Source organism: Emydura macquarii, unplaced genomic scaffold, assembly GCF_026122565.2.
Source record: "Emydura macquarii macquarii isolate MOO-44397 ecotype Brisbane River unplaced genomic scaffold, CSIRO-AGI_Emac_v2 contig_2473, whole genome shotgun sequence".
Classification (NCBI taxonomy): domain Eukaryota; kingdom Metazoa; phylum Chordata; order Testudines; family Chelidae; genus Emydura; species Emydura macquarii.
In genome coordinates, this window is record NW_027132610.1 from 13,591,537 (window position 1) to 13,612,795 (window position 21,259).

At 39.1% G+C, this 21,259-nt stretch overlaps 1 protein-coding gene across 8 annotated transcripts in view; it reads left to right on the forward strand.

The window, feature by feature from the left end:
* The window catches only part of NBEA (neurobeachin), a 748,678-nt gene that overhangs the window by 715,177 nt on the left and 12,242 nt on the right, over positions 1–21,259 (forward strand). For all 8 annotated transcript variants that reach the window (XM_067562991.1, XM_067562985.1, XM_067562986.1 and 5 more), the window contains 2 exons: positions 3,663–3,818; positions 4,892–5,062. In XM_067562991.1, coding sequence (XP_067419092.1) covers positions 3,663–3,818; positions 4,892–5,062 — 327 coding nt within the window. The remainder of the gene's footprint in view (positions 1–3,662; positions 3,819–4,891; positions 5,063–21,259) is intronic.

Here is a 21,259-nt window from a genome sequence, read left to right on the forward strand (position 1 = left end):
TGATTTGTATTGCCTATCAGGCATTCCTGCCTCATATCAGAGGGAGAAACCTTTTTGTTCTGACAGACAACAACACAGCCATGTTATACCTCTACAGGCAGGGAGGAGCTCACTCATCCCTCTTTTGTCAGGAAGGAGTTCGCCAATGGGAATATTGTATAGCCCATTCAACCTCAAGGCCTGTTACTTTCCAGGGGTGCAGAATGAATTAGCAGATCACCTGAGCCGGTCTCTCTCCAGTCACCATGAGTGGTCTCTTCACCCAGATGTAGCTAGAGACATTTTCCAGCAGTGGGAGACTCTCCAAATAGACCTATTTACGAACAAGTGAAACAGAAAATGTCACCAGTTCTGCTCCTTTCAAGGCTGCAGACTGGGCTCCATCACAGATGCCTTCCTGCTACCCTGGATGGGAAAGCTTTATTGTGCTTTTTTCCCAACCCCAGTCCTACACAGAGTGCTTCTAAAGATCAAATGGGACCACACATATACTAATAGCACCAGTATGGCCCTGTCAACACTGGTTCTCTACTCTACTGGACCACTCAGTTGAGACTCCAATCTCACTTCCATTGCTTTGATCACTTAAGACAACGGTCAGTTGCTCCCTCTGAAGCCGCGTTCCCTTCATTTAAGAGCCTGGAAGCTCCAGGACTCAATCGCAGAAAACAGGTTTTCTCAGAGCAAGTTTGCCAGTTCTTACTAAGCAATGGAAAGCCCTCCATCAGGGCTGCCTACCTGTCAAAATGGAAGCAGTTCTCTGTCTGGACTTCCCAAACTGGAGTCTCAGTGATGCATTCATCCATCCAACATACAGTCAACTATTTGCTGCACCTGAAACAGAAAGGCATAGCAATTTCCTCTATCAAGGTCCACCTAGCAGCAATATCAGCTTCCCACACTCAGGTGGATAACCATTCTGTTTTTTCAAATGACATGACAATCAGATTCCTTAAAGGCCTGGAAGGGTTCTACACTCAATTAAGAGAGCTTGACCCACCTGTGGGACTTGAACCTGGTCTTACCTAAATTCATGGAACCACAGTTTGAGCCTTTAGAAATGTGCTCCTTATTATACCTCTTCTGGAAAGTGGCTTTTCTAATTACCATCACTTCTACCCGGACAGTCTCTGAACTCCATGCCCTGACATTGAAGTCATCATATACAGTCTTCTTTAAAGATAAGGTATACTTACGCCTTCATCCAAGTTTCCTCCCTTAAATTAGTTTCAAATTTTCATAGCAATCATACAATCTACTTATCTGTGTTTTACCGAAAATCTCACACAAATAGGAATGAATAACTGTTCACATTGGATGTTAGACGAGCTCTAGCTTTCTACATAAATAGGATTAAACCATTTTGGCAGTTCACCAAACTATTATCCCAAGGTCTCCCAGTCTCTTGACAGAGAATTTCATCTAATCCCTCCACCTTTATTACTGCTTGGGAGTAAGCAAGAGTGACTTGTGCAAGTACTCAAAGAAGAAAAATGATTGCAAAACGTTTGTAACTGTTATTCTTTGAGATGTATTGCATATGTTCATTCCACGACCAGCCCTACCCTCCTCACTGATCAGATTTAAATTCTGCAAAGAAGGCACAGAGGGTGCACGGGGTACCAGCAATAGCAACACGTGGCAGCACAGGGCATTCAACCTTCCCCAATGGGTACCACTGAGGGAAAAATTTCCAGTTATTGTGCACAGGACATGCACACACCAAGAGTGGAATTGCAATACATTTAGAAGAACAACAGTTATGAAAAGTTAGTAACCATTTTTTCTTGTCTGTCTCACAGAATTACAAGCAATAACTTGACGTCAAATAAACAGTTACACAAATGCTGTTTGTTATTAACATTGTTAACAATTGTTATTTAAGAAACAAACTGATTAAGTCAGTTATATTAAGAGTCCATGGCTATAATTCTTGATTTCTTAACAGGTCACATGTCATGCAATAAAATGCCTGGCTCTGGTTGAGTTTGAATATTTTAAATTTAATTGGGCATAAGCTTTCGTGGGCAGAAACCCGCTTTGTTGGATGCATGAAAACATGCATCATGCATCCAACAAAGTTGGTTTCTGCCCACAAAAGCTTATGCTAAAATACATTTGTTAGTCTTTAAGGTGCCACAGGACTCTCGCTGCTTTGCTAAAAAACAGACTAACACAGATACCCCTCTGGAACTCATCAATATTTTTTTTGTTTTTATATTTAAATGATTGATGCTAAATTGAAAATGTTTGAAGTTCTTTCATAGACTGTTCATATCTGAGTCACAACTTAAATCTGCAGTTTACTCGAGTAATTATTATTGTGAATTTAAAATAAATAGGAATTTAGATTTTTTATTGGTGCAACATTACACAGACTTGAAAAAGCTATAAAAATATTGTGAGAATTAGAAAATATTCCGAGAAATATGTTTATTCTATTAGTGTTGTGGCTCTGTTAGAATGGATTGTTGGGACCTATATTTTTTATGGTCATTGTTTTGCTTTAACTGTAAGCACTTGCTGTGGGGCTTTTTAATAAAAAAAAAATTAGATAGAAATTGTGGGGGGAGGCGGTTCTTTTTATAGCAATTTTTTGAAGCTCAGTGAAAACAAGGTGGTAATATGAAGTGTCTCAAAGTCAAAGATTCCATTTTCTTTTATTAAATTCATTGTTGAAGGGCTTGGTATATAAGAAGTAGGTAAGGAAATTTATCCTTCTCATTCTGTGTATTCATTTTTATAACCAAGTTTGAAACAAGATTGTCTTCTTAGGGGTCTTTTACGTCATCTAAGAGAGAAATTAGATCCCAGTTAGAGATGATAGGAATTTTTGAGTTATTGAGAAATATCTGCATAGTTCCTGTTCCCATTGTAGGACAAATATGTCTCTTACTCTGGGGAAAATCCTGACTCATCCCTCTGTTGAAGTAAGGGGCATATTAGCCCCTTACTCCCTATCTTTCCTGACTAGCTCCTTTTCAGAGCTGTCAGCTAAAAGTATTAGATCCAAGCAGCATAGCCCACTCAGACTTCCTCCATCTGGGGGATTTCCTGGTGGCATTGCCTCTCCTGACACTGTCTTCAGTGCCCTGGCTCCACACCTGATGAGCAGGCAAATTTTAAGAATGCACATAGGATTTAAATAGCTGCATCTGGTGGGGTCTCTCATCCCCTATGATCCGATTAAGCTGCTGGAGGTGTGGGTTACATTAAGGCAACACAACGCAAGCTGAGTTTCTCACCACACAGGATACAGCACCGAGACTTGAACCTATATATAGTATGTTTATATTTGGACTGGGATTATAAATGGATATCCTTCATTTTCCCATAGTTCAGTGTGTAGCTGTTTTATCGGAGGCTGCTTTTGCAGAATACTTAAAATATTAGCACATATTATACAATGCATTAGGAAGTGTATAAGGAATTGTCACAGCATATAAAATCTTTTGTCTTATTCAAATGGAAACCTGAAGTCACAATAATTCTATATTTCTGACATCCAGTATAGACAGCTCTAAATGTTTATATTCAAAATGCTTACTGAACAACAAATTCATAGTTCATTGAAAGTTAAATGTATTCATTTTCTCCTTAAGTGCATGACAGGAAGGTGTTGGAATGGCTTACTCGTAAATGTGTTTTGCATTTCTTTACAGCCAATAACTCTGGTGTGAACAAACGGCAGATCACAGACCTTGTGGATCAGAGCATCCAGATCAATGCACATTGTTTTGTGGTCACAGCAGATAATCGCTACATTCTTATCTGTGGCTTCTGGGACAAGAGCTTTCGGGTTTATTCTACAGAAACAGGTGACCCTAAACACAAATATCTTGTTTCACATGGCTCTTATGTCACAAAATGGCTGTTTGTCACAGTATCTAATATATAGTGCTTACCAGCCAATAAATTATAGAAATTCTTCTTTATAAATATCTGTGTGTAGTAGCTTATGAATGTTATTTTGAAGATGAAGGATATAATAGAAAACCAAAAAGTTAAAAGTTTTGCTAATGAAAGCTATTCAAACCAATGTGATATCAATAAATTGATTGCTTGTGTTAAAAGGTGAAACAAAGCTATTAATTAAATTACACTATTTTTTTGATTGGGTGGATTGATTTGTTTTACATGGACTCTACATTCAGTTGTTTGGTTTTACTAATGGTCAGTGGGTCTTTGGTTGGTTGATCTAATGTGAAAGCAAATTTGTACGATATACTATACTGTACTGTACTATACTATACTATACCCATAGTCAGTAGATTTTTTTTTTGTTTCTTTGTTTTTGTTTTTGTTTCATGTTATGATCAAATTTCCACTGTGAGGTATTGGGAGCACGTATTACTTAAAAAGTAATAGGAGTATTAGAGAAAGATGACTAACATTGTAGACCTGCAGTTGTCATTAATGTGGAACAAATATAGGTTCTTTCAGTATAATAATGCAATACCGTTATGAAACAGTTCATTTGTTTTATATATTGACAATCATTCATGAGACTCTATAAAATCATTTTGCACAGCAGCAAGTTAAACATTCATGGAACAGTGACCGTTTTAGTATTTAGGGTCAGGGCTTGGGGTGTGGCTGATCTGCACAGAGCATATGTCCAGGAAGTACAAAGGTGAATGGTTTAAAGCTCATCTTTGCACTTCCCTGATCCTGGAGCAGCCTCTGTACAGGGCCACCCTTCTTACATCAAGTTAGAGCAGACCATGGGCTGCTCAAATTACTGCTGGCTGCAAATGGCCAAAAGGGCCACAAACATGGTTGAATTGAAATTCTTTGGTTTCACTGTTGTTTAAGTTTGCTTCTTGTCACTTGTATTAAAAAAGAATACAAATACACACAGAAACTGAACTTGTAATTTCTTTTAATGCAGGAAAATTAACTCAGATTGTGTTTGGCCATTGGGATGTAGTTACTTGCCTTGCTAGATCAGAATCCTATATCGGTGGCGATTGCTATATTGTCTCTGGATCTCGTGATGCTACATTGCTTCTTTGGTATTGGAGTGGCCGACACCATATTATAGGAGATAATCCAAATAGCAGTGAGTATATATTGTGATAAACAACTTCTAAGGGCAAGACTTTATATTCTGTATCTTGATTTTTAAATTCCTTCCATTAATAAATATTATAAAATGTATATGTTATTTTTGTGAGTTGCAGGTACAGTATAATAATGATGGGAAATTGTTCAGAAAAAAGTGAATATAGCTAGTTAAATGGTTTATTTGTCCTTAAAATATTTTTGATAAATTATTTCAAGGCCCACTTGTAACCTGAGAGCATTTTGTTAAATTCATAATTTTACCTATGACCTCTAACATCCAGTCACAACACACTAGAACAAAAAGAGTTGGCTCTGTACCTTTAAGTGTCAGGACATGTATCTTCATGTAACCGTTCTGCTAGTCAGAGTCAGCAGCAACAAGGGCTGGGTTCAATATCGAGGGGTTCTTTTCAACAATACAACACAAAACCAGCTCGAGCCCTCACACAGTAACCTGAGACAATTACACACCAACCCTTGAGCGCATCTAGAGGCAACACTTCCCCTCCCGCAAGCTCAGAGACTGTATGTAGAAAAGAAACTTTTAATAAAAAGGGGAAAAGGAACCTGGCATTAACTTAGAAAAATGGCGCGAGCAGGATTCACATGCATAAAACCATGAACAAAACACTCACCCCAGAGTACATAGGGCAGTTTTGTTTTGCTTCAGATTCTTAAGTCCAGCAACAAGAGCTTCCTTTGATGTGCCCCTCCCCTCACAGCACCCCACTCATAGGTGTTCTTAGTCAGGGCAGACCCAGAGTCTAGAAGTGCAGCTGCAGAGTTCATTGCCCACCCTGGTTGAGGGTAGGGGGAAAGAAGGCACCTTACCTGCTCTACCATCTGGCCATTACATTCCAACCGCCTGCTGGGCTGCTCATTGCTCCACAGGCCATTCTGCCAGTCGCCTTCTAGCTGCTCTGCTAGCCGATCTGCCAACTTCTCTGCTGCACACCATCACCTGCTACCACCTGCTTCTCCACTATGACCTCCATGGGTTGTTTTCTTGAGATTCCACCCAGCTCTCTGATTGTCAGTGATTTCAGCTCTTAGTGGGTGGACCTCAGTGCTGAAGCTGGGCAGGAGTGCTCTCCCACATTAGATGAGTTCAACTGTAGCAAGTACTTAACAAAAGAAAAGATTCCTAATGGAATCTTAACATGCTCTATCTTTGAACAGTGGGAGGCGGAGGTTAAACCATGCCTGGGGCTTTTAGGCAGAGCCCACACATCCAGGCAGGAATACAGTCCCCACCTCCTATCAACTTTCACAGAGCTCTGGCATCCAAGCGCCCTTGCTTAGCCAGTTCAGATGATAGTGACCCTTCAATCAGAACAGGATAAGCACAGTTCTTCTGCCCTTTGCCCATACAATAAGGGGAGCAACATTTTGTTATCTCTGCATTTAACACTAAAGTGATTTGTAATCCAACACCAGCCAAAAGGGATCATTTGGGCAAAGCCAGTTCCATCTCTTTTTTTTTTTTTTTTTCCCTTTTTACACAGAATTGCAGATGTTTACCTTCACAAACAAAGGTGTCACACATATCCTAGAGTCAAATTAGTAACTTTCAGAAACAGTCTTAAAAGGGAGGACAATATTGGTGTAGGAGTGGTGTGTTTGAATAAAAACAGGGAAAAATAAAATGTTAGTAAAAGCTTCATGTCATTTGTGGGGGAAAGCTAGATTTATTATTATTATGTTATTCCTCTGTGGTAAAAAAGGGCAGCTTTCTAACAGTGCACCACAACGGCTTGGTACAAAAGTACCAAGACATTGGGGTGCAATTTAAAAAAAATGTAGAACAATTTTGAGTGTTCTACAGAATTTCATAGACATTTTGCTGAATATGATGAGGAGCCCAAAGTGCAAATATTTACAATATTTGTGCATTTCCAAACTTTTATTCTGCTTGCATTACTTGCTGAGTTTTTAAAATGTTTTAAAAGGAAGGAATTCATCCCGTTCTCCCTCCCTCCTAATTTTGGAACTATGTGGGAGGCTAGCATATATGTATATAATATACACACTTTTTCATCCAGGGAATGTCATTGTAGAGGCCTGATAGCAGAAATATAAATGGAAGGGACAAATCTGTGAAGATGTCTATGGCAAGATCTATATAATAAGGTTTGAGGATTGTCACTGTGTGTCACTCTGAAACCTAGAATGTCTGTTGAGTTATTGTGCAGTGATGGAAATAGTTACAAACATGGTTGAGAACTCTTTTTGTTCAGAATATCACCAGGTTCTATCATTACTGGAGTTCATAGTCCCCCATAATCTATTACCATCCAGTTTTTACATTCCTAGTCATTTTGACTGTGAATTACACCCATGCAGTGTACAACTACAGTAAGGCATGTCATTAGTTCTAGACCATTCTGAAATCAGAGATAACTCAGCCAACTACCACTCCAATTCTATAGCTAATTTGCATGCAACAATATCTTTGATTGTATGAAAGAGACTGCATAGATGATGGAATACTTGGCCCATCTGCCAAACGTAAGTGACAGTAGAGGAAGCCAAAATCTAGTATGATTCAGTTAATGGAAATCCTTTCCTGGAAAAAAAAACCATAACACTTGGTTGCCTTCTACATCTTTCCCTATATGGGTTACAGGCGACTTTCCTAAGAGTCCATTTGACAGTTATTTGTTTTTTCTTGCACACATATTGGTAAGTGATAAATCAGTTTCTGCCCTTTAGTAATCATATGTGAAAATGGGACCACACCCATTTAGAAAAGGCTCCGTTGTGGACACGATAAGGCGGGTGCTTCCTTCAACATGATGTGTTCTGGCTAGAAGCTGCAGCAGGCCTATACCAATTGTCTTGACCTTCGTCTTGCCATTGGAGTTCTATAGTCCCTTCTTTGTTTTGCTTAGACATACACGTCAAAAGTCTGTTCTCAATGGTCGCTTGTCCTGGTGGGGATGGACCAAGGCATCGGCAGTGGTTCAGACGTTTAAGCAGCCCTATTTAGGGTTGGCCAATTTGGGAAAGGCCCTACAAAAGGTGGGCTAAAAAAGCTCCCTTCCAACTTTTTCTTTCCTGACTCTAAATTAATCATTGCTTGTTGGAATGTTCATGCTATGTTAACTGGACTTGAATTGAAAGACCATGAACTTCAGAAAATAGCCATAAGAGAACTACATCAACTGGGCATTGATATTGCAGCCCTCAGTGAGACAAGACTTGCAGAAACTGGATCACTAGATGAAGTAAATTACCACTTCTGATGATCTGGGAGACCTTAGAACCAAGGATACACATGTCAGATTTGCTGTCAAGAAGTCATTAGTTCATGTATCCTCTGGTATTTAATAATTAGAGGATCATGCAGCTGGAAGTGAATACAAACTTGGGAGCCCTGACTTTTCTGTCCTTCTATGGACCAACACTTGACAACTCTAAACAGCAAAAGGATGAGTTCTATTCTCACCTGGAACAAATCCTCAAGAATGTTCCCGTAAGGAATAGACATGTTCTCGGTGATTTCAATGCCCGTGTGTGTAAGGACTCGGAGCATTGGGGACACATCATTGGCCAACGTGGCACAGGTAGCCTTAATGAAAATAGCCAGTGTGTCCTTGAGCTTTTGCGCCTCTTTTGAGCTGATAGTCTTGAATACCTAAGCAGCAGCAAGGTCACATGGAGGCACCCTCACTCTGGACACTGGCATCGGCTTGACCTCATCCTGATCTGTCACAGAAACATTTGTGACATACTGCATGCTTGACCAGTGCATATCACTGATTACAACATTGACCACGCTCTTGTCAGATGCAATCTTCAATTACATCTTTAAAAGACCCGTCATGCAAAGCCAAAAGGCAAACTTCACCTCAACATTACTAACATGAAGGACTCTGACACTTGTGCAGTTTCAACGTGTGCTTGGGCATGATTCTGAAAATGATCAACTTAATTCCCTTGATTCTGACACCTTGTAGGACAATTTTAAGAATAAGACACTGGCTACCGCCAAGGATGTCTTTGGAACAACAAAGAAAAAACAACCTGACTGGTTCACAGAGTCTGAACATCTGCTACTGTTCACACTTACAGAAAAGAAAAAGAAAAAACAAGCTTACCTAACTTTACCTCAACAACCAACTTAGTCGAGAACTCTTAAGTTCAAAGGCTGCAGTGCAGAAAGCCACTAGAGAATGTGCCCAGATGTACTGGCAAGACCTGTGCAAGAAGATTCAGACCTGCTTTGAAAGAGGCAACCTTTATGGTACCTGTGATGGAACCAACGAGGCACTTGGTCCAATTTATAAAAAGACTGAAAACCTGAAAATAAAAGATGGTACCGTCCTGACTGACAGGCAAGAACAACTTGATTTGATGTGAATATTGTCAAAGCCTCTGTCACCTTTGGCAAATTTACCTCACACGTCTGGAACAACAAGTTACTAACCCTTAATACAAAGGTGTCCGTTTATAAGGCTTGTGTTCTCAGCACCCTCATTTACAGCTGTGAAAGCTGGGTCATGAGCAGAGATTGAACAGCTTCCACCTTCTCTGTCTCAAAAAAAATCCTTGGAATGACTTGGGACCAACATATCACTAACAACGAGATCCTTGAGTGGACTGGCCTACAGTCTACACAGACTATGTTGGATGTTCTCAGGCTTCAGTGGCTGGGACATCTGGAGCGTATGCCTCAAGATCTTCTGCCGAAGGCTTTGCTCTATGGGCAAGGCTGGTACAGTCATTGCAGAGAGGCTGAGGCCTGTAGGCGAGCCAGGAAGCAGAGTGTGCTCCAACCTCCATCTGGCGAGTAGACCTGTAACTACCTGCCCTGCAACTTTGGGTGCCTCACAATGCTTTGCTATTTTAGCTCCCAGCCTGGAATACTCACAAACAGCTTAACAGCATGCAAGTCACATTGGGAGTGTCTATGTGTAGCTACAGCCTTGGTTCAGCAAGCTTGACCTCAGCAGCTTGTCAGCAACACTTCAGTCACATTCTGGCTTCCAGCAGTCATGGTTACTACCTGCAGGGTGACTCTAACACACTCCCAGTGCCGAACTTTCCCAATTATAAGACATTAAAGTCAGAACTGGTTACAAGAGAAATAAAGATAGAACACTTTCTAGTAGCTAAACTTAACAAGCTAAACTTGGTTCAAGGTAAAATCCTTACCACAGGTTCCCAGAAATGTTGCTGACCAAATTCTCAGAGCGAGATCTCCCCTAGAGTCAAAGGGTTGGTTCCTTTGTCGTCTTAGATGAAAGAGAGAGAGGGAGAGCTCTCTCAGGGTGCTTTTGCCCCTCACTTTTATAGTCCATTCACCCTTTGAAATGGATTCTTCTGAGGATTAGCCCTCAAAGCAAAGTTTATTCAAACAGTAAAGAAGGTGACATGGAGTCTGCTGGTGAAGGGGGCTCCATGCTTTTTCTCCTCACTTATGTATGCTGCATGTTGACTGGTTCCTTTTCCTGCTACCCAGAATGCACAGGTTCACAGACAGACTCTTGAGCTGAAGAAGTATGTAGTTTATTTGCTGCTTCACTGAGAGATCAGTTCACCAAAACAGAGCACAGCATAGGGTTGAATGGAAGCGCACATCAACATTCAGGTGCTCGCCTTGAATATATTATGACAAAGTTATTCAGAATATATTGTATAAACACTTTTCTTCCTAACACTAAGATTAGTTAGCTAACTCAGTTGTTTACCTGATTGAATGATTGACCAAGTTGTTTACCAGCTGTTCTCTTTCCCTGACAGACAATAAGGCATCTTTTTACATGTCTCAACACCTAAAATACATATTTTACATATCACATCCTACAACTGAAATGCAGATTTGCCTTGTCTTCTACCTTTTTCCCATCTTGCTGTCTCAAGGATCCTGTTTACTACTTATATATACATTGAAGTAAATACACATTCTAGGATAGACCTGTTTAACAACTTTTGCCTAATCAGGGCTGTGTGGATTTGAACATGTGCTAATATCATACAGGGGGAATTCATAACTTTATTTATAATATTGCTACACACATTTCGCCAATATATTATTGACCAGCAAGTTATTAGTTTCAAAGTATACCTCACGTGGCATATTTTATACAAAGATTATTGCAATATGTGTAGAGTGTGAATACAGGGGTACTTTCAGTCACAATCATACATTCAGATCTTTAGCAAGAAACATTTTATCCCTGATAGCCATGACTTCAGGTTGTCGAATAAGTGACTGATTCACACTATAATAATTTTCACAAGGATGAAATGGTGTTTTATATACATCTTACAATCCTCACAAAGATTATTGTTGTTGGAGATACTAGAATTAATGGAATAGTTTTAAGAAATATTTCTTTGTTGCATCTAAAATTCTTATACATTTATTGCCAGTAGATTAGGACTTGGTAGGAAAATTGAAAGTAAGATGTTCAGTGTAGGTTAAATCTAATTAGTTAATATCTTTAGAATGGTTCCCTAGAAAGATGCAGATGATATTTTCAGAAAAGGATTAGTTTCTTAAAAGCTGTCATCTGGAGACACAGATAAGATATTTTATATCACAGACTGTAAGGAGGTGAAGAATTCAAAGAAAAATGTCAGGTTATAGTAATTATGTTGGCTAGGTCCTTGACTTTATAATGATCTTTTAAACTGAAAGACAGTTAATTATCAATTTCAGCTTCAGTGCATCCAATTACCAAAAGGAACTTTAGTTGTTTCAGAAAAGGTTTTAAAAAAAAAAAAAAAAAAGCTCCATACTTTATTAAATACTTTCAATTACATATTTTAAAACATGGTATGTGTATGTATATTTATATATAAAACATAAACCATGTTTTGATTTAAAGAAAACATACCTCTGGCAATTAATCAATTAATACATTATTTCAAAATGCATTGTGACAAAAGATTGTCAGGATGAACTCCTTACTGGTTTGGCTACAATTCATGAGACTCTAATATATTATTTGGAATCCTGACTAAACGTCACATATATCAATAGTCAAACCTGTCAAACTCATGCAGAACTCTTTGCTAAACAATCTATATAGACATTGTGCTTAGCAGATGACCTCAGTTCATGATTGTGTGGGAACTAGAGGTTCAGCTCTGGTTTAAATCAGAGGAATGGGAAATAATTTGTTTAGGTAAGAGTCTTGAAATGCTCTGCTCCAGTTCAGTGGTTAAGAACTTGTTCACTTAGAAAGAGGAATGGGGATCTTTGTTACAATTTTTACAGGGATTTCTCTATACGAAATGTATTAATTAATTTATAACTTAAAATATGCTGCTACAAACAATAACATTAAGGTTTTTTCTGCTTTAAATTTGCATTTGTCACAGTTTTTTTATGTGATCTGAGAATGAAATTTTACAAAGTTTTTAAATACAGTGGTTTCCCATAAAAATATACTTAAAGAAATAGATATAATTACCTCAGTATCTGCATTATTCCCTATGCTCCCCTAAAATTGCTATAGTGAATACTATAAGTACAAAGTAACTTTATTTATCTGAGGCAATTAGCAAGTTTTTAAGGATCATCACGTAGGATCATCATGCTGCTGGTAGAAAAAAATTGATACAGGACAGTCTGAAATATTTCCAAACTGTTTTTGAATATGACTGAAACACTCACTATGGGCTATCTAGCTCCCACTGAAGTCAATGGGAGTCTTTCCATGGGCTTGAAAGAGAGCTGGCTCTGGCCCAATATGGGCCTTATTATGCACACACTTACTCCAAGGTAAGTGGTGCAATCTCAATTACCTCATTAAAATTACACCTTACTACACTGAGTGGTAAGTATTTACGAGATCAGGCCGTATGTATGTCAAATAGTTTAGGGGAAGATTTTCAAAGGCACAAATGTGAGTTGGACACCTAACTGCCTTTGAAAATCTTCTTCATTAATGTTTAGTATTAGTGTTGAGAAATCTATTTGTAAATAAAAATAGTTAAGTTTTCATTTGTCAAGGTACAATAAATTCTAGTGGTAAAGGTTTATTTACATGTACTGTTCATAACATAGCAGAGAGATTCATATTTTAAAAACATGTATGGCAAATGTGAACCTCTTGTGTTTAGTATCCCATAACTGCAGAGTTGTAGGACGCCATTACATCCATCCTATTACCAGGTTTTTTTCTCTTTTATGATTTTATGGGAACTTGATTTGGCTTGTTGTTAATTTGTATACAGATCTTTTCTCACACAATAACTGTATTAGTACTCATAAAAGGCATACCAAAGACTACGTGATATGCACTAAAGTTCAATATGTATTGTTATAGCTGTTTTATTTGTATATTTTATGATGGCTTTATTGAATGTCTCTTTCAAACAGGTGACTTTGAAAACAGAAAATTATCATTGTCTTTGAATAGATACCTAACTAGGTGATAGAATTGCAGAAAAGTGAGGGACAGATGCTTTCATCTGAAACAGACACAAATTCAGACACTAATTTGGAAGTGATAAAAATTAATTTGCACACTTTAATTGGAACCAGCCTCCTGCATGAAAGAAAGGAGAGCAGAGCAGGCAGCTAGTGATAAAAGCTGATTGAATTTTTTGTCAGGTAGGTAAGTTGGACTTGGCCGCTTATCCTCTTGAGCCTCTCTGTGCAATATATTACATTCGGCCTCTGACTGGTGTTCTTTCAAAGGATCAATGCTATTCCTGTTTTATCCCTAGAGCCTGAAATTTCATTGATCTTGGGACTTGACATTTCTCATTACATACTGTATCTTCCAACAGGATAGTTACAAGAGGTGTGAGTTAACACTGCTTTTTCTAACTGTGGTTGCATTGACCATTATGAATACATTGTGTCTATCAGCCCAGAGCTCAATTTGTGTACCTATTGTAATGTATAGTTCTTAGAGGTGCTAAGTATGCATTGTATCTCACTTAGCATACTGTACCTATGCTTTAAAGGGATGCTAGGAGCATCAATAAAGGAACCTAGTCAAATTATCCTGCACTTTTATTTAGCTTTATAGAGAATTCTTCAAACTATAATATTTCTGCAACAATTTTAAACAATTTCTTCATATGGCTGATGTAGCTGCAGAACAACAACAGTAATTTTACATTTAGGTGGTTAAGGCAGAAATTGCATCAGGAGTAGCAGAGTGTATCACTATGATGCTTCCTTCATATTTGTGAATCAGGCATTGAGTCGTTATATGTTCCGTGGTCTGTTCTGGGACCACAGTCACACGCTGGAGAGTTTTTAATTTTCCATTTGTGCATCACATTTGTTTTGATGCACAAATGGAAATTTTAAACTGTTTCTAGGTGAATATTTCAGATTAAAAAGGTTCTGTGAAATTATATCTGAATGAGGAATTATTTTAGACTCAGACGAGCCACTAAAACTTTCCTTTACTTTATATTTTGATTCTTTTAATACCCAATATTTGCAATGTTTAAACCTTGAAAGGGCAGAATATTAAAAACATATCCCAAAGCATCTTGCATCATGTGGACACAAATAGGTAGATGCCTGCACAGATATGTTTGCATATGTATTATCTGCTTGCATGTGGAAATGTTCATTTCGCATTAAAAATTACATGTTAGTGTAATTTAGATCCCAGTTTTTGAATTTAGCTTCTTGCTTCTGTTAATCCAGAATGTGGCTATAACAGGAACCAGGCTTCAGAGCCTTAGTGTAAATCAGGTCCCTTTAGCGTTCCACTGTGTCAATCCAGTGAAAGTCAGCATGAAACTATTGGCCCTGTCTTCACCCATTCTCATGTGTGCATGCAGGGATGTGGGGTGTGCAAGAGCACCCCCTGGCTTGAAGTAATAATAACAACCAAATACATGGTTTATGCTTTCAGCATCCCCAATATAAAAATTATTCCAGCACCCCTGTTTGCATGGTGACCAACATATGCCTCCACCATTGTCCTATATACTATGGTAAGTGAGACCTTTTGAGGCGCTCATGTTGAAATAATATTTTCATCAATAGATCTCAAAGCAAAGTATTGTTACCTGTCATTTTAAAGATGGGGACAATAAAGTACAGTGAAGTTAAGTGACTTGCTCAAGTTCACCTAGCAAGTTAGTGGCAGAGCCAGGTGTAGAAGCCAGCTGTCCTGACTACAGAGCTGTGTTATCTATATTGGAGCACACTATATTCCTCTTTTTAGGTTTCTTTCATCTATGCAATATTTGCAGTCCATTGCCTAGTGTGATTTTTCTGGATATATAAAGCTCTACAACATTCATGTTTCTCAACAAATAATGGAACAGCTTTGCCAGATACTGTGAAGCTTGTCATGAACTTACTTCTATCAAAAACCTTTCTTCCTAAAACATCAACTCATCGTGTGTTTGGGCAACTTTCCATAATTAGATATCTGCATCTCTTTCAGATGTAACCTGGTAATTTTGTCAAAATTTGTGCATGTTTTGTGACAGTAAAAGTTAAAGATGATTATTTTTATTAACATAAAAAACATAGCACCTTTGATGCTTTTATTTTGTTTGGTTTGTCTCTACAAAGGCATCAGTGATAAGATGCTTCTGTATCATACCCATATTTATTGAATTCAACATACCTAGCTCAGTTATAGGCCTGTTCTTGTTCCCATCAAAGTCAGTGATGAAATGGGAACAGAATTTGACCCTGTGTCTTAATCAGGCCTTTCTTCCAAAAGAAAACTAGGAAACATTTCCCATAGCAATAGGTGTATATTACTTCATCTAAGTGGCATTAAACTGAGGGGAAAACCAGTGCATAAGAAGAAATAATGACATTGTTCATATTTCTTTTTTACTATAAGAGCATGGCATCTTCCACAGAAGAGCTTTACACATGATTATGCATTGTATTATGCATAGAGAACAGAAGATTACTTTTATTTTAAACCTTGCCTGAATAGAGGGCTCAGTCTCGTGCATTTTATCCTTTTTACCGTATAATGATTCTTTTGCAGAGGTGCCATGTTGGGAAAATTACTGAGTTTTTAGTGATGGTGTTTCAATTCATAGGGGGTAGTTTCACCTGCAGCTCCCTCTGTGCCATAGCCTTTAACCTCTAGCTGCATCTATCAGTGGTGATGTGACAGTGACAGAATATTTTGCTAGATTTTGAATGATTACTGAGGTTCATGACATCTGTTCTTTGCAATGAAATGTAATGTGGGTGAGGTTCTCTTCCCCATGCTGCAGTTTTCCCAGTAGAAAATATCACTAACTATAATTTTATTTTCTTTCTTTGAGCCCTAAGGGGAAATACTGTATTTTCTGTAACCATTTAACTCTTACTCCAAATAATCAAATTCTATGACCACATTTTACAGATTTGTGAGGTATATTCAAAACCAGGATTTTTTAAAATCTGCATTAAGAGACAGTCAGTCTATATAGGCTTTAATTTTTGCAAATCAAAAAGTTCATACTTCACGTACAGTTAAATTATAAAAATGTTGGTTTTTCTACATTGACTCAGTTTTGTTGACTTAAAATTAAATGATTGCAGCTTCAATGTGTTCTTACGTTTTGCTATTACAGAATAACATGCTACAGAAAATATGCTGATTTCTTTGGTAAACTATGAGGAACAAAACTTGTTGCAAATTATGTTCTGCTTTCCTTTTAGACTTTAAAAGCACATGAGATAATTTAAATTAATCATTTATTAATTTGGTCACAGTCTAATGATACTGTATAGCAAGGCCGGCCCTAGACCAAATGGAGCCCCAGGGAAGGAGCATTTTCGGTGTCCCCCCCTACTCCATTTGTTAATTTTTTGAATACCTTATTTTTTATTGCATTTGTAGCCCATTTCACAACTTTGATGCATGATTCATATGCATGATTGATCCCTGTCACAAAGACAATAAATGTGCACGCTAGGATCTGTAAATCTGTATTTATTCATGCCATATATAAACAAATAAAAAAATTAATTTCCTCTAAGCTTATTGGAAACGTTATAATTTTAAGAATAACTGAAATGTGCTAACCTCAAGAAATTGAACTGTGCACCAGCACTGGGTTGACCAGTATGAAATAGTGTTGCAGTAGGTGACAGCCATAGAATGTTAACCCTAATTCTTTAGTTCAAAAGGTCATTTTTCTCACCTTTGCCTTCTCAAACTGAAGCACATCATCAGAGAGATCGAAAGATTGGCCAATGGCATTTTCAAGCAATAAAATAGCAAGCAATATCAGTCTCTTGTCAACCATCATTGATTGAAGATATATTTTAATAAACCTAAGCTTCGAAAAACTGCACTCACCACTCGTGACTGTGACTGGCGTCATAAGCAGAATCCTCAGAATTAGCCACACATTAAGAAAAGTGTCCTTCAGCTCTGCATCATGAATGAATTGGAGAACTTGAAGTAGAGAGTGGTTTCTGTGTGGTGAAATGTGATGGATGTTGTCCAGTTGGACATAGAGGTTTTTATCATTGACATTCAAACATTCCCCATGTGTCAGCGTCTGGTGAAGGTCTGTACAGTTGTTCAAAAGTGTTTTCCTGTCCTCCAGCAACTTACTAAGGTCATACAAAAAAACCCAGGTCTTTTTGTGGGGTTTCATTTGTCAGAACCTTTCTTCGATGAACACTCAAGCACTGTCAACAAGTGAGCAAAAAAAAATCTCCCTCTTGAATTTTTCTTCTGAGCTTCCAATCACCTCATCTCTGCCTTTGTAACCAAATGGTCTCTTCTTCCGATAAATACAAGTTTCCTTGAAGACAGGTTCAACTCCTACATTTTCCGCCATTTCTTTGGCAGTAGTGATGGCATCTTCAAATCCATTGTCTCTGTAGTCCATCTCTAAATCAAGGCAGCTTCTCATCAAAGTAGAAACGGTCGTGATATCACTTGGCTGAGTTTGCAATGACTTGCTTACAATGCTTACTTGGAACAGGAGATCATGGCAAACCACAACTGAGACCAGAAATTTGAAGTCAGTGATCTGGTTTGCCAGGCTTTGTGCCTCATATCAGATTCCAGCCTCTTCTTTACTTGATGGGCCAGTTCCATTAGGGCGTCGTAAACCTCAGTCACTTGGTACCTCACTGGCCTTACACTGTCTATATGGCTTTTCCAGCAAGTGTCACTTAGCGGCTTCATGTTCAGATTTGTAACATTATCTATGAGGATCTTCCATCTGATAGTTGATGGTGAAAACAGGACGTATATCCTTTGCAGTACTGAATCTAAGGAAGAGGGCGCTGCATCTGACACAGCCAGGTTGAGGGAATGGCAGCCACAAAGAAGGCACAAAGAAAGCTCTTGGATTCAGCACAAGGATTCTTGCCTGGATGCCACTGTTTCTCCCCTTCATGATCACGCCATTGTCGGAGTTTTGGACATGACAGTTCTGAAGCTTTATTTTATTCTCTTTCAAAATGTTCATAAACATTCTAAGAGGTTAGTGAAAAATGAATCCACATACGGAATACCTGAAACATTTTATTTCAAACATTCTATTTTCCCTTTTGTCACTAACAACAAAAACAGCGCCTGGCGCCCCCCAAGCCCACTACGTTGCCCCTAAATCCTGCCCTGCTGTATAGTGCCCCTTGCCTTTAACACTTTATAATAATTTGCGATCAGCAGTACTGCCAACCTGAAGAGCTCAAAAATCATGTCAGATCCCAAAAAACCATGAGATTGGCCCCACCAATCATGAGATTTTAAAAACTTCATAAAGCCATGTTTTTAGTCTGTCTTTTGTCTTTTTAACTTCCCTCTACTCTTCTTATATGTGTGAGATAATTTCAGGTTGAAAGTCAATCTTTAATGCACACAAACTGCACACCTATCCCTAGCTTCTCGGATGAAGACTCCATTTACCCTCTCCTCACCCCTAAGACAGAGAACTGCCATACACTTCCTGTTACTGTCTTCACTCCCCCCATTCCTTGTCTTGCTACTCTTCACCCCCCTTCCCCCGCCGCCCAGTTTCTCCCTTTCCCCAGATGCAGTAGCACCATGTCCGTGACTTCCCATCTTTCCCTGCCTCACTGCCTTCCCCCTACTCAGGCTCCTTCCTTTTCCCAGACCCAGTAGCAACATCTCCCTGATTCCTCCTCTCCCCTGCCTCACTGTTCCCTGGGGCTTCACCTCTACCTAGATCCCAAGTAGAGGAGAAATCGTGGGATTAGAGTTCCTTCTTGTATCATTGCCAGAGCTCCTGTTGCAAGTGCCAAAATCCTGTGTGTCACAGTCAGTTCTAGAGTTGACAACACTGCCTTCCCCTGGCTACTTGGAGGGGACTCCCCTTACCTCCCACTACCACTTGGCTGTCAAAGCTGACGTTCTATCCCATCCATCTCCCACCCCATCACTGTCCTCTGCACCCTTCTCAACCTCCCTCCTGCCCCTCACATCCTTATCCTCCCTTCTGTATCCCTTAAATCTTTCTCATGCTCCCCCTGTGCCTTGCTCTCTTTCGTTCTCACCTTTCATATTGTATCTGCAGCTCGTCACAATCCATGTCCTGTCTATCCCCTGAATCATAGCATGGAAGCCTTGTGGGCATGGCTTCAATCTCCCTGAAAATGATAGGAAGTGGCAGCCAACTTTATTAAAGGCAGCCTGACTGCAAATGCACATAAGCTATCAGGAAATGATGGCCATCTTCCTAGCTTTAGTCCCATTGACAGTAATAAGAGATGGTGGTCATTTTGAATAAGGGAAAATTCATGAGTTAGCATCCTTTCATCATGTTTTCATGAGACAGATAAAAAACACTCCAAAATCGCTACAGTCATGATAAAATCGCAATAGTTGGCAATACTGAATCACAGTCACTTTTCAACCAAATAAACATTTGGGCCTATATCGTCCCTATCACAGCCCTGGGACAGCTTCCCCTGTAGTACACTCACCAGGCCACTGTGTGTGAGTCCCACACACTGACCTGTGTGCTTTTCAGTTTTCCTTGATCTTGATATGCTCCAGCTACTGTGTCTTTGGCTCTCTGACACGCTTTGTGGGCACAGACTGTCTATTACCCCTTCACAGATGTGGGGCCTTGCAGGGCACCCAGGACAAGTGCGGGCCTTTCAGACTTTCCAGTGGCTTAAGTATATCCATTCACAGAGTTCCATCCTTGTGATTACTCTGATTTATATATAATTTTTCCATTGACACACAGTGATTGACCACATAATACACAGACTTTGCTAAAAGAATTCTTAAACAATTGATCTTTTCTTGACACAGCACAAGAGACTTGCAGATCCAGAAATAAAAATGCTATATGCCCTTCCCTGCTTTAGTTTCTTCACTATTGTTGCATGTTTTATGGGATTTGGTCAGAGTCCTCCAGAGTATCCGGGATCCCCTCTCCTTCACTTGGCTTCTCCTCTAATCATTGGGTTGGGTTGTGTGCATACACACACTCACTTGCTGGTTCATTCTTTCTCTTTCTCTCTCAAATGGCTTGTGAGAGAGTCTTCCTATAATGTTGCAGTTTCCATCATTAGGTGGCCTCAATCAGCCTTGTCAGTGATCAAAAGGTGATCTGTTGCTCTGTTACCATCCTACTTTGGTGGACCAGTTTTCTTGGTACAGCCACCTTCTTTGTCTAAGTGCGCTTGCACTGAAATAAAAGACTATCAAGGTTTAACGATCTTCTTTTGTTATCTCTGTGTCACCACCCTTTGGAAGTTCAGTCCAACTTGGAGCTAAAAAGACAGAAGGCAGACCCAAAGTCCTCGTTCAAAATAGAGTTTGCACTCTGACACAGCTATATATATAGAGGCTCAGGTCCCTCAGAGATATTTATGTTTCTTACTTCCATTTAAATCAATCAGTGGAAGTTAGGTGCCACTGATATCAGTGGTAGTTAGGTATATAAATACCTTTGAGAATGTGGGCCACAGTTCATAATCTCAAACAAAATTAATAAATTGTGCATATACTGATTTTCCAAATTGTCACAGTCCCCTTTCACAGAAAAACCCACAGGATGGGGAAATGGACTGGAAAATCCATAAGATTATTGCCTCATTCCATCATATTATTCCACCCCACATATCATACCCTTGGAGGTATAAAAGCCACATAGACAAAGAAACCACCAAATCTCAAGCTCAAACCCTAGCAAATCCCTGGTCAGATAAACACAGCACTTGTTTCTTTCTGCTTCTCCCAGCTTCCTGCTCTCCCTAGCATTAAAGCCCAATCACCTGCCAGTTTTGTACACCTACCCTTTTGAT